We start from the raw sequence: 14,027 nt of genomic DNA on the forward strand, positions 1-14,027 counted from the left end.
AGCACTGGTTCCCACACTGTTGGTTTCTGAGGCGGGGCCCAGTGGGTATTCCTGGGCCAACCAGCTGCTCTATAGTCACGATGTGGGAGAGTCCTTATGGGGCTGTGTTACATACCAGAGCCCATCCTCAGGGTTCCCTGTCTCTCTGGGGTTAATGTGCTGTTTGGACAGAGATGGCCTTGACCCCTGTGCTGTGACGCAATCACCTGTTCTCTGGCCCATAGTCAATCCATAAATCCAGCTCTGCTCTGAGTTCAGGCCTGTGCCTGCCCCTCTCTGCCTCCTGAGAGCTAGCTATTTTATCTTACCCTGGAAGCATCTACTATGCAGGGAGAGCTGGCTTTCTGAAATCCAGGCTGGGCTGGGAGGGTGGCCTCCACATTCCCGAGGTGGCTGGCAGAGTCCTGGGGGCACGCTAGGGCCGGGCTCCCAGGAGCTGTGCATGACCATGATGTGGGCAGTATTTGTGAAAGCACCTGCAACATTGCAGCAGGTCATGGGTTACGACATCATGAGGCCAGCAGCTGTGTAACTGAGATAACTGGTTTCCGCTCAGAGCTAAGAATGAGAGGCTGAGTGTGTTTGCTGCTTAGGAGTTGGGTAGAATTAGGCCATATTCACTCTGGCTTAAGTGTCATATCAAGGGTAGCAAGTAGGTTTCATCTTCTGTACCAAACAACCAATTGGGAGTGGCTACCTCAGGCTGCTCCCAAAGCTTAGTGAAAAGAGTGCTGTGATCGATTATTGGTGTCCACCATGGGTATGGAATGGTCAGTGTTGGCTCAGGAGCCAGGTTTGGCCAGCCCTGTTTGGAAACTCTAATGTTTGTTTACTAGACCTGGGTGTTAGATGAAAGAAGGAATGCATTTGGATCTTAGGATGAATTGAAAACACTGACATCTTTTACTTGTTCCAAAAACAATTGTCTTGGAGATTTTGGAGTGTGGATGCTTCCTGGGTGGTCCAGTTGTTTTCCTCCCTCATCTTGTGACTCAGGGGGGTAAAGACAGACTGTACCCCCTGCAGTGTGTCCCTGGTAAGCTGGAGGACACGACCAGAAACCCCAGAATGTGCTGAGTCATGCTGAGGTGGTGACCTTCTTTCGGACTGAGCCAAGCTGACCTTGTTTTGTGCCTCCACATGAGCCCCGCTCAGCCCTGAGGTGTCTGAGCCTTTACACGGTGCTTTTGGTGCTTTGAATGGCTGCGTTTCTCTGATGTCCAGTGGTCTGTCTTTCTGGATTAACGGCAGGAAGGGCCTTGATGAGTGAGTGATGTGGCCAACAACATGGGCTGCCTGGTGTGATGCCCAGAGAGGTTCAGTGGATCAAATGTCTGGTTTGGCATGACTTGGTGATGCCCGGTCAGCGGGACAGCATTCCCAGGCCTGAGGTCAGCCGCCTCCTCACCCCAGCCCTGGCAGAGTGCCCAGTCAGCCGCAATAGTAACTGCAGAGTGTGGCGTGGCAGCCAGCTGCACTCTGGTCTGTGAGCTGCTGCCACCCTCCCCACGAACCTCCCTTAGGTCCTTTGGGCTCTTGGAAGGGGGACCAGGATGCCCACTGTGACCTCAGGTTATCCGCAGCTTAGCTCGGGCTCTGTTTCTTTGGGGCTGGCATCTGAATGGAAGGCTCAAGAGAGGTCAATGGGTAGAGTGGGATTTTGTGGGACAGTTAGTGGGCCTTGAGATTATATGAGGATATGGACATCATCAAAATTATTGGAACCTATTATACCGGTTCATTTGTTTATTTGGCCATCCACTGATTTAAGTAATACATTGTACCAGGCTCTAGAGCAGCGGTTATCAACCTGTGGGTCACGACCCCTTTGGCGGTCGAACGACCCTTTCACAGGGGTCGCCTAAGACCATCCTGCATATCAGATATTTACATTATGATTCACAACAGTAGCAACATTACAGTTATGAAGTAGCAATGAAAATAATTTTATGGTTGGGTCACAACATGAGGAACTGTATTTAAAGGGCCAGAACGTTGAGAACCGCTGTAGAGATTTACATGCACTGGACATGGTCCCTGTCCTGTCTAGTGAAGGAGGAGCCAGGAAAATATTGGAGAGGATCAGAGGACATGTACAGTACAGGGAGAGTCTGTGCCGGCTCCCGAGGTTGGGTAAGGGAGACTCATCAGCTGTGCTTGGGGGATCAGGACTAGCTTTCAAATGGAGGAGGTTTTAGGAAGTTTTCAGGTGGCTGAGATTGGAGAGGAAAAAAGAAGGAATGCCAGGCTGAGGCCATGCATGGGCAAAGATGTGGTGTGGAATAGCATGGTGCCAGGGGCACCTGACAATGGTGTGGCGTGGCTGGAGCATAAAGCAGGGCCCTGGCAGGGGAGAGGTAAGGTTTGATGTAAGCCTGGAATCCCAGGCTACGGAGCTTGAGTTTAATCTTGAAGACACGAGGGGCACTGATGTTTCGTTAACCGAAGTAGCCGGATCCAATCTACAGCTTAAAAAGATTTCTAGATGCTGGAAGGAGGTGAATTGGGCAGCAAGGCTGGAGGGAGACCAGTTCCAAAGTCTAGAGAAGAAGTGGGGAGGGGGCATCCAGGCATCGGCGGCACCCTGAGGGTTGGGCGTCCTAACTCTTGCTGCCAGAGGAGGCGGCCCGGCTGACGGGTTGGGGGGTGCCGTGTTGCAGGTGGACACGCACATCCACGCGGCTGCCTGCATGAATCAGAAGCACTTGCTGCGCTTTATCAAGCACACGTACCAGACGGAGCCGGACAGAATCGTGGCCGAGAAGCAGGGCCAGAAGGTCACCCTGCGGCAGGTGTTCGACAGCCTGAACATGGACCCTTACGACCTCACTGTGGATTCGCTGGACGTCCACGCGGTGAGTGAGCTTCCGCCCCGGGGCCTCCGGCAGCCGGCTGGGGAGTCAGCCGCCTGAAAAGAAGCCATGATTGTGTTTGGAGAGAGGCTGACTGTGCAAGCAGCTTTCTCTTCTAGCCGTGGCGACTGTGAGAGATAATTTGGCCTCAGAATAACTGGCTGGGAGCAGCCCTGGGCCAGGGGACAAGAGTATGCAACATGGAGTCAGGCAGGTCCCAGTTCTATTTCCACTTCCGTCACTTAGCAGTCGTGTGCCCCTAAGCCACTCACTTAAGCTTTAATTTCCTTGCCTATAAAATGCTTAATGCAACATGCCTATTGACATTTCAAAGTTATTAAAATACTAAAGGATGGTGCAGGTACATAGTAAGGAGTTTCCTCAGCAATTCCACTCCTAAATATGTACCCCAAAGAACTGAAAGCAGAGACGAAAACAGATACTTACACATCAATGCAGCATTATTCACTATGCCCCAAAGGTAGAAGCAACCCAAGGATTCATCAATAAATGAATGAAAAAACAAAATGTGGTATATCCATATAATGGAATACTTTTCAGCCTTAAAAAAGAATAAAGTGCCCACACCGGTTTGGCTCAGTGGATAGAGCGTCGGCCTGAGGACTCAAGGGTCCCGGGTTCGATTCTAGTCAAGGGCATGTACCTTGGTTGCGGGCACAACCCCATTAGGGAGTGTGTAGGAGGCAGCTGATCAATGTTTCTCTCTCATTGATGTTTCTAACTCTCTACCCCTCTCCCTTACTCTCTGTAAAAAATAAAAATCAATAAAATATATTAAAAAAAAAAGAATAAAGTGCTGACATCTGCCATAATGTGGATGATCCTTGAAAACATTATGCTAAGTCAAAGAAGCCATATACAAAAGGATAAGTAGTGTATGATTTCACTTGTGTGAGGTACATAGGATATGCAATTTCATCCAGACGGAAAGGAGAATAAAGATTGCTAGGGACAAAAAAAAAAAAAAAAAGATTGCTAGGGACTGGGGGAAGGGAGAATGGGGAGTTATTGTTTAACTAGAGGCCCAGTGAATGACAATCATGCACTGGAGGGGGCGTCCCTCAGCCCAACCTGCACCCCTTCGCAGTCCAGGACCCCTTGGGGGATGTCCCACTGCTGGCTTAGGCCTGCTCCCTGCGAAGGGTCCTTAGCACTGCCGCAGAAGCAGGAGAGGCTACCGCCACCACTGCTGCACTTGGCAGCCCTGAGCCTGGTTTCTGGCTGAGCAGCACTCCCCTTGGGAGTGTACTGACCTCTAGGGGGCAGCTCCTGTGTTGAGCATCTGTCTCCTGGTGGGTCAGTGTGCATCATAGTGACAGGTCAATCCACCATACGGTTGATTTGCATATTAGCCTTTTATTATATAGGATAGGTACAGAATTTCAGTTTTATAAGATGAAAAGAGTTCTGGAGATGGATGGTGGTGATGGTTGTACAACAATATGAATGTACTTAATACCACTGAACTGTACACTTACAAATGGTTATGATGGTAAATGTTGTGTTATAATAAAAAAATCTGTTGCATAAACAACAAAACACTGAATGCGATAAGGTGGAGAAAGTGCATTATGAAATTTAATTGGTAATAGGACATACTTTATTTTTATTTTTTAAAAAATATTTTGTCATTGATTTCAGAGAGGAAGGGAGAGGGAGAAAGAGAAAGAGATGGTAACATGCCCCATACAGGGAATTGAGCTGCAACCCCAGTATGTGCCCTGACCGGGAATCAAATCGTGACCTCCTGGTTCATAGGTTGACACTCAGCCACTGAGCCACACTGGCTGGTCAGGGCACACTTTATTGATCGTTCAATAGTTTAGCATCCTCTGCTCACTCAGCCAGCCATAGCAGCTTAGAGCACAATGCCCTGGTCCTCCTTCACCAAGGGCCCCCCAAAAAGGACCCCAAGGCTGACAGAGTGAGGATGCATGGTCCTGGCCCCAGGACATTTTGATTTTATGCAAGAACTGACAGAGAAGACCTTTCAGTGTGGCCCTGTGTCAGACCACCTTGTAAAGGCCTGGAGAGGGGAATGGGTGTGGTGGCCATAGAACAAAGCGGTGAATCTGGCTGTGGCCCCCTCTCTCCAGGGCCGGCAGACATTCCACCGCTTCGACAAGTTCAACTCTAAATACAATCCTGTGGGGGCCAGTGAGCTGCGTGACCTGTATTTGAAAACGGAAAACTATTTGGGAGGAGAGTACTTTGCTCGGATGGTCAAGGTGAGTGGGCCCGCAGCCTCTCCAAGGCCTCCTCAGACACCTGCCAGCATCTGCCCTCAGAAGGGGGTTGCGTTTGGCCTCCTTGTCATCTTCTCCTTCCCGAATCCCTGCCCACCCACCATCCAGCTCCGGCGAGCTCAGGTGCTCAGGGGCCCAGTGCTCTGGCCCCAGCTGTCGGCTCCGAGTGTCGACAGGCTGGTGCTGAATGTGTCCACTGTGTGGACTGTGGGCAAGAGGAGGAGGAGGGTGTCCGCCCTGAGAGCATTCACAGCGTCCAGCCTTGCTGCCCTGTCTATTTGCAGCCTGAGCTTGGCTGGGAGCAGCTGAGCTCCCTGGGGAGCCGTGTCTGCTGCCTGGCCTGGTTATGCTGTGATGGTGCAGACCCAAGGCCTTTCTCTCCAGGAAGGAGCCTCTGCTGAGGCGAGTGAGTACTTGCTTGGCAGCCAGGTGATGTAGATGAGGCCTCCCCAGCCTGGGAGCAGGTGGCTGAGGGAGCTGCAGGATCCAGCAGCCGGGGTGCTCGTGGCCTGACCTGAGCTCTTCTTGGTGCCCAGGAGGTGGCCCGGGAGCTGGAGGAGAGCAAGTACCAGTACTCAGAGCCGAGGCTCTCCATCTACGGCCGCAGTCCCGATGAGTGGCTCAACCTGGCCCACTGGTTCATCCAGCACAAGGTCTACTCTCCTAACATGCGCTGGATCATCCAGGTGCCCCGGATCTAGTAAGTGAGGCGGCCCCCTGCCTGCTTGTGCCCCCTGGGCCCCCCACCTGTCCCGCCTGGGCTGCTGAGTCTGCACTATTGAGACCTGTTCCAGTGCCCACTTAGGCCTCTTCTCCCAGGGATTTTCCTATAGGAAGGGGTGCTCAGCAGAGATGTCTTTGTGACAAACTCTTACTCTTTAAAGAACATGTGTGCAAATGCCTGGTGGGAACTGCTGCCTGTCTTCTCACTGCAGGATGCGGAGGTCCTTTTGGGTGAGCACCAGGGAGTCGGGCACCTGATGGTGGCCTGCATTGCTGGCCCTCCCCTGGATCTGACTCAGAGACCACCACTGTCCTCTGCAGCTGTCTGGCTGATGGAGGGGGTCATGGCCCCTGGGCGTACTGGGGCCTGTGCTTTAGGGGAACTGAGCTGAGTGGCAGAGAGTTTGGATCCCTGGGGAATAGGAAGACTCATCTCCGTGGTCACCCTGAGTCCCTCCACCCTTCTCCCAGTGTGGCCTCTGGTTTGAGAAAGCTCTCGGAGGGGCTTGGGCAGGTGCCGAGTCTGCCAACCAATGCTAGTAGTGCAGATGTTGCTGGGAGTTGGAGGGGAGGGGAAGGACAATGTTCAAGCCACATCTCTGCCCCCACTCAGGGTGTTTTGTTTGAATGGGACGTGACTGAGGTCGATCTCAGACAGGCCAAGGGGGCTGTTGGGTCCACCTTGACCGTCGTCTTCACTTTCCCCAGTGACATATTTAGGTCAAAGAGGCTGCTGCCAAGCTTTGGGAAGATGCTGGAGAACATCTTCCTGCCCCTTTTTGAGGCCACAATCAACCCCCAAGATCACCGAGAGCTTCACCTCTTCCTGAAATATGTAAGTGTGGGTGGTGCCCAGGCGATGTGCGTGGAGGTGGAGAGAGGGGAGGATTCCCTGTGGGCCATCAGACTTCCCTTCTCAGGTCTGTCACTCCTGTGCCCAGGCATGGGGTTGCCAGCCCCACCAGGCTCCTCAGGGGCACCCTGGGGCTTGGGTGGGTGCTGGGGTGGGCAGCACAGGGTAGACTGAGGAGTCAGTGCCTGGTTAGGTGGGGCTGGAAAGACTGGGTCCTGCGCCAGCAGCACCAAGCAGCAGCCTCCGGCTTCTTTAGAGACGCAGACGTTTCAGCTCTCCTGCTTTTACTTAGAAAGACGGTCCTCACACCTTAAGCACACAAGCCCCACACAATATATTTATCTTCCATGTCTGTTTAGTTCCATGTGAGAGGGGGAGAAGGGGCGTAGGAGATCTAACCAGAAAGGGCATAGTGGGGCAGGCGCTGGTGGCTTGCTCTGTGTGCCTGGCATAGAGGTAGCTGAGGACAGTGAGAAGCAAGGTCAGTATCTGGTGGAGGTTCTGGGGAAGATTTCTGACAGGGAGGCAGGGGAGATTCCAGAAGGCTGGGGTCATGGGGTAGGGGTGGTTGAGTTTGTGAATGCCTGTGTGTGGAGGGGCGGGGAGGCTACCAGGACAGGGTTTCAACAAGCTGAGGGACATCACTGAATCTGTTTTAGACAAACACCGTCCTGGCTGCTGTGTGGTGAGTGGCCTGCAACAGAAGGTGGCTAGAGTTGGGGGAAAGGGTCAGGATGAGTCAGGGGCCTGTTAGCAGTCAGACGGACGGGGGCTTGAACTAGCTGTACAGCCCCGCTACTGCTGCTGCCTGCTCCGGGGCCCGCACGTGACGCGATCCTGCTTCAGCCTCATGGCTGCCCTACTTTACACCATGGTTGGTGTTAATAATACGAGTGTTATGTACTAGCCGTGTGTTGGACCCTGTGTTGATAATAAGCAGCAGTATGTGCGTCAGACCCTGTGCTAGGCGCCCTCCAGGGACTGTCCCATTTAATCCTCACACCAGCCCTTCGAAGCTACTAGCTCCAGTTTACACACGAGGAGATAAAAACGAAAAAGTGGCAGAACTGGGACTCATATCCAGGTGCCTGACTCCCGAGCAGGTGTTGTTATCCCCATGCCAGACGGCCTCCTAAGTAAGAAAAGTGTGGCTTATGCGGGAGGCAAGCCAGGACTCCGGGCCGCGTGCTGGGCATGGGTGTAGGTCAGTGATGGCGCTCCTTTTGAGCTCGGCATGTCAGCATTTTGAAAAACCCTAACTTAACTCTGGTGCCATGTCACATATAGAAATTTTTTGATATTTGCAACCATAATTTTGATATTTATTTTATATATTTAAATGCCATTTAACAAAGAAAAATCAACCAAAAAAATGAGTTCGCATGTCACCTCTGACACGCGTGTCATAGGTTCACCATCACTGGTGTAAGTTGACAGGACAGAGTGGAGCCTGAAGGTGGGCTACAGGGAGAGGTCCAGGGGGCCTCCTGGTGCCTGGGGTCTTGGGGGGGGTGTGCCTTTCAGGGGCCATTGCTGACAATGGTGGAAGAGCAGACTTGAGCAGGGGGAGGAAGAGTTAAGGTTTGTATATATTTTGTGCTTGAGGCCTGTGGGAGGTCTAGTTCCAGGCCCTGCCTCCGTTGGTATAGAGTTCAGTAGAGGGGCTGACATTACCCCCATGCCCAGCCTTGAGAGTCCCGGTGAAGCTGGAGCTAGTGGGGACAGAGCAGAACTTGAGTCCTCCCGGTCCCCCATGCCCGTCCAGGTCATGCCGAGAGCTAGGGGGGGTGGGAGGGACCTCGTTCCTTTGACACATAGGGCTCTGTGACGGGGAAGATTCTGCCCAGCCCCTCGTGGTCTCTTGCTCCTTTGGGAGAGGCTGGCAGACCCAGCTGGGGCCAGTGTGGAGAGAAGTGGGCAGTCTTTCAGGGGCCCTTCCTAGAGCCCCACTCTGGCTGAGTGTAAGGAGGGACACGTGTTAGCAACTGCCACACATGTGTCCTCACAGGTACATTTGTGGTCAGGGCCTGACCTCTGGGAACAGGTGACTAGGAAGCCAGTGCCTAGGGTGGGGCCCCGGGGCATAGTCTGGACCCCAGCCGAGGTGTAACTGAAGTGGAAGGTGGGAGTCTCCGGAACGTCTCTGACCTGGCTCAGAGGGCAGCTCCCGGGAGAGGCGGTGCGTAGAGCCACCTCCTCCCAGAGCCATGGCTCAGCCCTCCAAGGAAGCCATATTGGATGGGGCCCACCTTGGCCTGTTTGTGAAGCATTCCAGCTGTTTTTTACGTGACTACACCCGGGATATGCCCTTGGGCACTCTCCACCTACAGCCCCGGAGTCCAGATGTTGAGCCCATTTAGGCTGAGAGCCTGTGGTCTCTGGCTAATCGCCTTGGTTCTGGTTTGCTTGCAGCCCAGCCTTCCCTCACAGGGCCACTGAGTATTAAATCAGTTGATGTGTGGTAAATGCTTCAAGCAGGGCCTAATGTATAGTAGGTGCATGGGACATGCCTGTCCCCTTCCCCCTCAGAGCTGCTGTCCCTGCTGCTGATGGCAGGACTGCTGGCTACCCTGCAGCGCTGGCCCCCTCTGTGGCACAGCAGAGGAATGAGCAGTGGGTAAGGCTGCCTCACTGTTCACCTGGCCCGCGTGTCCCCTCGCCATTGCCGCCATCACACAGGGGCTTAGCACGCTCGTCTGGCCCTCTGGGGACTTTTGGAAGCCCTGGAGGAAAGATGATGGCATTGTGCCCACTCCCCATCCCACCCCTGGGGGCACTGGGATCCCCAGCTGAGGCATGAACCTGAGAGGCCCGGCCTCCAAGGCCTCCGGCAGCTCCTCTGCCTTGGCTTGATGTAGGGCCCCTCGTCCCACCCAGGTGACAGGGTTCGACAGTGTGGATGATGAGTCCAAGCACAGCGACCACATGTTCTCGGACAAGAGCCCCAACCCGGACATCTGGACCAGTGAGCAGAACCCGCCCTACAGCTACTACCTGTACTACATGTATGCCAACATCATGGTGCTCAACAACCTCCGCAGGTGGGTGAGCTGCCCTGCACCCACGGCCACGGGCCCTCACACTTCAAACCCAAGGACGTGCCCCAGCCTCCCACACAGGGCCAGGTACACAGGCAGCCATGCCCACTACAACAGGCACAATCAATCATACATACCATGAGGCCAGACTCCAAGCCTGCACACACATGTGCGCGCGCACACACACACTAACACCTACATGTGTACCTGCCTGTACCTGATATGATACAAGCATAGGACGTCCAACACACATGCAAGTGTTCACACGTGCAATCATTCATGCAACAAATTATTGCACCTGCTATATGAAAGGCACTGTTCTAGGCACTGGACACATTATAGGGAACAAAGCAGACTAGGCCCATGCCCCCATGGAGCCTATACCCAATGGTCTTACAGGCCAGGCTCCCACCAGGGCACACATGCAGATGAGGCACACATGGCAGGAGTCAGGCGCCCAGCGCACAGGACACTGAGCCATCCGTGCCCCTCTCTGCAAGTCTAGCACCCCTCCCGCCCCTGCTGGGCACGGGGCCTCACTAGTTTGTGGGGTGGAGGTTTTGAATGAGACTCTGATGGAAAGAACATGGCCTGGTGTTGGGTGGGGGCAGTCTGGGCTGAGCTTTTGGACATGGGGCTCTAGTTCTAGCTCTACCACTGACCTGCTCAGTGGCTTCTAATGTCTCACTCCACCTCTGGGTTCTCTGGGTTTGTCCATTTGTGTAACAGAGAAGTTGGACTCAATGATTTCTCACGGCTTTTCCTGCTCTGAAGGTCTAGGAATCTGGGCTGCAGGCCTGGTGAAGAGGGGAGGGGAGGAGTGGATGGAGGACAGGGCAGTCTCCTCCTACCACTAGGCTCCCTCTATGCCCCAGGCATAGTGCCCCTTGGCTCTGAGGCATTGGGCCTGGCCTCTGCATTTTCGGAGGGGCAGTTTCCAGGGTGCCCTGCATCAGCTGGGTTACTGTCTCCCCTGGAGTAGGCCCTGAGCTAGGGGTGCAGGCCCAGCCTGTGGGGTCCTGCACAGTGTGGATCAGGGGTCCTTGCTGACCAAGAGCCTGCCTCACTTGTTCTGCAGGGAGCGAGGTCTGAGCACGTTCCTGTTCCGGCCTCACTGCGGCGAGGCTGGGTCCATCACCCACCTGGTGTCTGCTTTCCTGACTGCCGACAACATTTCCCACGGGCTGCTGCTCAAGAAGGTAACCAGCCATTCACAGACATCCGCCTTCAGCGACAGCCCTGCCCTGGGCTCCCCTGGGGAGGAGTGGGATCTCCGGGCTCCTTTGCCCCTGGGAGTCTCTGGGCCCTTTCCTGGGCAGGGCTGTCTGTAGTCATTTTTGTTTCATATTTAATTATGAAAGTGATATTATAAATATAACACAATTTGGATTTCCAACAAATGGAGAAATGGGAAGAAAAACCCCACCCATATTGCTATTGCTTTAATAGAAACAGCCATTTATAGCTTTTTAGTTTTTCCTATTCCATCTTTTTTTCTTCCAGAGCATATTTCTAAATGCTTATTATAATAATAAACAGAGGTTTTTGTTCCTTCCTTGTCCCTTAACTTTATTTAACAAGCATTTTTCTGTGCTGCAACGTATGTATGCTCCTCATTCTAAAGGCTGTTGGAAGGACGGCCTGCCATTTGGATGGTCCATCTTTGATTCAACCATCTCTAGTTGCTGGGCAGAGAACCAGCTTTTTGCTGGTGTAAATAATGCTCCCATGAACTCTGTGCATGTGGTCTGCGCCATTGCTTGGATCGCTTCCACAGGGACGATGTTTGCTCAAACTGCTCCCCTGCTGTGGTCCTGGGAGGTCTAACCACCTGTCACATTTCTGTGTGGGGTGGGTACTGTACCAAAGAAACCTCTCTAGCCCAGTTAGGTCTGCCCCTTCCCATCTGCTGGAGTGTTTATAGCCTCAACCTGAATGTTTGCAGTCAAAGCAACAAAACCACCAAGTGGGGCATCTTCCAGACTGACCACTGAGGTCAGCACCTGGGGAGGGCAGCTGAGTATGCAGGTTGGGGTCAGCTGGGGCATGCAGCTGCCCTGAGCTATGCCTCCACTTTGGGGGCAAGAGGGAGCACTTCCAACAGTGGCAGGAGGGCAGACCCAGGGAGAGAGGGGCATGTGATGTAGGAATGAGGTGAATGTTGAGGTTGAGGGAAAAGGAGGGATGGGATGTCCTGGCTTTGGGGAACTCGGGCTTGCCTGGGGACTTGCACAGACACTGCTCAGACCCCTGGCTTCCACTGATGATGCTTCTCCCCTCCCTCCCTCCCTGCCCACCCTTACCCTCCCCACCCTCCCCTCTCTGGCCCTTGTCACCTGAGTTTGGTGGTTCTCTTGCAGAGTCCGGTGTTGCAGTATCTCTACTACCTGGCTCAGATCCCCATTGCCATGTCTCCTCTTAGCAACAACAGTCTGTTCCTCGAATACTCCAAAAACCCTCTGAGGGAATTCCTGCACAAGGGACTGCATGTTTCCCTCTCCACCGACGACCCCATGCAGTTCCACTACACAAAGGTGAGGACTTTAGGGGAGGTGAGGACTGCAGGTCCTCCCAGCAGGCACCGGTCCTGGCCTGGCCTCTCACTGCAGTGCACGGCTCAGTTCTGCTGTCAGGGTGAGGGCAGTGGCCCCGTGAAGACAGCATGTCAGCTCCTGGTGAGGGAAGGAAGTGTTCTTCCAGGAGCCCTCTTTTGGGGGCTTTGAAATCTTGAAGGTACAATTTCATTTCCCTGCCTTTCCCTATTTCCCCTTTCTTTGATTTACTAGCTCCGTGACGCTGGTACAGTTACTTGATGTTTCTGTATCTTATTCTTCTTCATGTGTAAAATGGGGGAAAAATTGTCTCACATCTACCTTTCAACTGTCGTGTGAGGAGGCTTCATTAAGATGGTGACGAGCCTAACAGAGCATCTGTACATAGCTTGTATTCAAAATGTTGGCTACCATTTTTCTTAATAATGTTATTATTATTACACTTTGGACTCTGGGGAAAGGGAAGAGGAAGGGAAAGGCAGTGTCATGCATGGCGAGCAGCATTAGTGAGCCAAACACATATTGATGGTATTGATAAGACAGCCACCGATTAGTGAAAACAGAAGTCCCAGAGTCTTCTAGGACAGGCTCTCCAAGCTTTGGTCTAAGATCCCTTTATACTCTCAAGAACTGAGGCCCTCAGAGAGCATGAGTTATATCTAGTGATAAACCTAGGTTAACATGAATAGCTATTTTTATGAAAAATAACCATATTTCCTAAAATAAAAAAATACTGGGAATGGCCTTTTTACATTTTTGCAAATCTCTTTTAATGTCCAGTTTAATAGAAGACAGCTGGATTCTCATATCTGCAATCTGTTGTGCTGAATTGTTTCTACCAATGTATAGGAAGAAAACCTTCCCTTTTCCAACTAGATATCTTTGGAAAAGGGAGGACCTTTTAAAAGGCCTTGGGGACCCCCAGGGATCCTGGGACCACATCTTAAGAACCACTGCTGTGAGATACAGAGGCAGTGGGGTAATGGAAGGGCTTGGGTTAGTCAGACATTTCACATCCCAGAAGATAAAGTGATAAAGAAGATAAAGTGATAGCATAGCCCAAACCCAAATCCTTTGGGGATTACACTGTCTCACCGCTGATACTGATCATTTCTCCTTATGTAAGGTTCCATCTCTGCTCTTAGTAGTGTACCCAGATTAACTTTGACTTTTGGACAATCTTAAGGAAATGGTCTGTTAAATAAATAACAAACTATGAGCAGGTACTAAAGGTGTGCCTGACCGGGAGACTGTCCCAGGGGAGCAGGCTGGTGTCCCCATGACCAGCACAGGGGACATGTGCTGTTAACAAACACCTATGTAGTTTTTCTTTCATCTATCTCTCCTTGGTAACCTGAGATTTCACACACAAAAAATCTTAGGGGGAGGACGTTGTTTGATTATCCAGATGCCAGTCATGAAAGAAAGATTAAATCTGCAACATCTGATGTTTGTAGCTTTGGAAATCTGTGCAGCATTGAAATGGATATTCTGCCATCTAATACATTCACTTTTGGGGGAATCTAGGAAGCACTTATGGAAGAATATGCAATTGCTGCCCAAGTGTGGAAGCTGAGCACGTGTGACCTGTGTGAGATCGCCAGGAACAGCGTGCTGCAGAGCGGCCTCTCACATCAGGTACGGTGTGGCGGCGCTGTCCCTCCTGGCCTTTCAGCACGTGCACAGTGAATGCCTGTTGACCCGGTACTTTCTAGGCTCTGGCATCAGTGATGAAGGGGACA

General features: G+C 52.4%; 2 protein-coding genes across 5 annotated transcripts in view; one reads left to right on the forward strand and one right to left on the reverse strand.

Annotated features, from left to right (window-relative positions):
- The window catches only part of AMPD3 (adenosine monophosphate deaminase 3), a 48,876-nt gene that overhangs the window by 31,855 nt on the left and 2,994 nt on the right, over window positions 1-14,027 (forward strand). For all 4 annotated transcript variants that reach the window (XM_059708889.1, XM_059708890.1, XM_059708888.1 and 1 more), the window contains exons 7-14: window positions 2,661-2,855; window positions 4,970-5,101; window positions 5,656-5,819; window positions 6,551-6,677; window positions 9,573-9,736; window positions 10,812-10,932; window positions 12,094-12,267; window positions 13,813-13,923. In XM_059708889.1, coding sequence (XP_059564872.1) covers window positions 2,661-2,855; window positions 4,970-5,101; window positions 5,656-5,819; window positions 6,551-6,677; window positions 9,573-9,736; window positions 10,812-10,932; window positions 12,094-12,267; window positions 13,813-13,923 — 1,188 coding nt within the window. The remainder of the gene's footprint in view (window positions 1-2,660; window positions 2,856-4,969; window positions 5,102-5,655; window positions 5,820-6,550; window positions 6,678-9,572; window positions 9,737-10,811; window positions 10,933-12,093; window positions 12,268-13,812; window positions 13,924-14,027) is intronic.
- The window catches only part of RNF141 (ring finger protein 141), a 40,141-nt gene continuing 28,918 nt past the window's right edge, over window positions 2,805-14,027 (reverse strand). The window contains exon 6 of the mRNA XM_059708896.1: window positions 2,805-2,908. Coding sequence (XP_059564879.1) covers window positions 2,827-2,908 — 82 coding nt within the window. The 3' untranslated portion in view covers window positions 2,805-2,826. The remainder of the gene's footprint in view (window positions 2,909-14,027) is intronic.

Source organism: Myotis daubentonii, chromosome 9 (assembly GCF_963259705.1).
Source record: "Myotis daubentonii chromosome 9, mMyoDau2.1, whole genome shotgun sequence".
Taxonomy (NCBI): Eukaryota; Metazoa; Chordata; class Mammalia; order Chiroptera; family Vespertilionidae; genus Myotis; species Myotis daubentonii.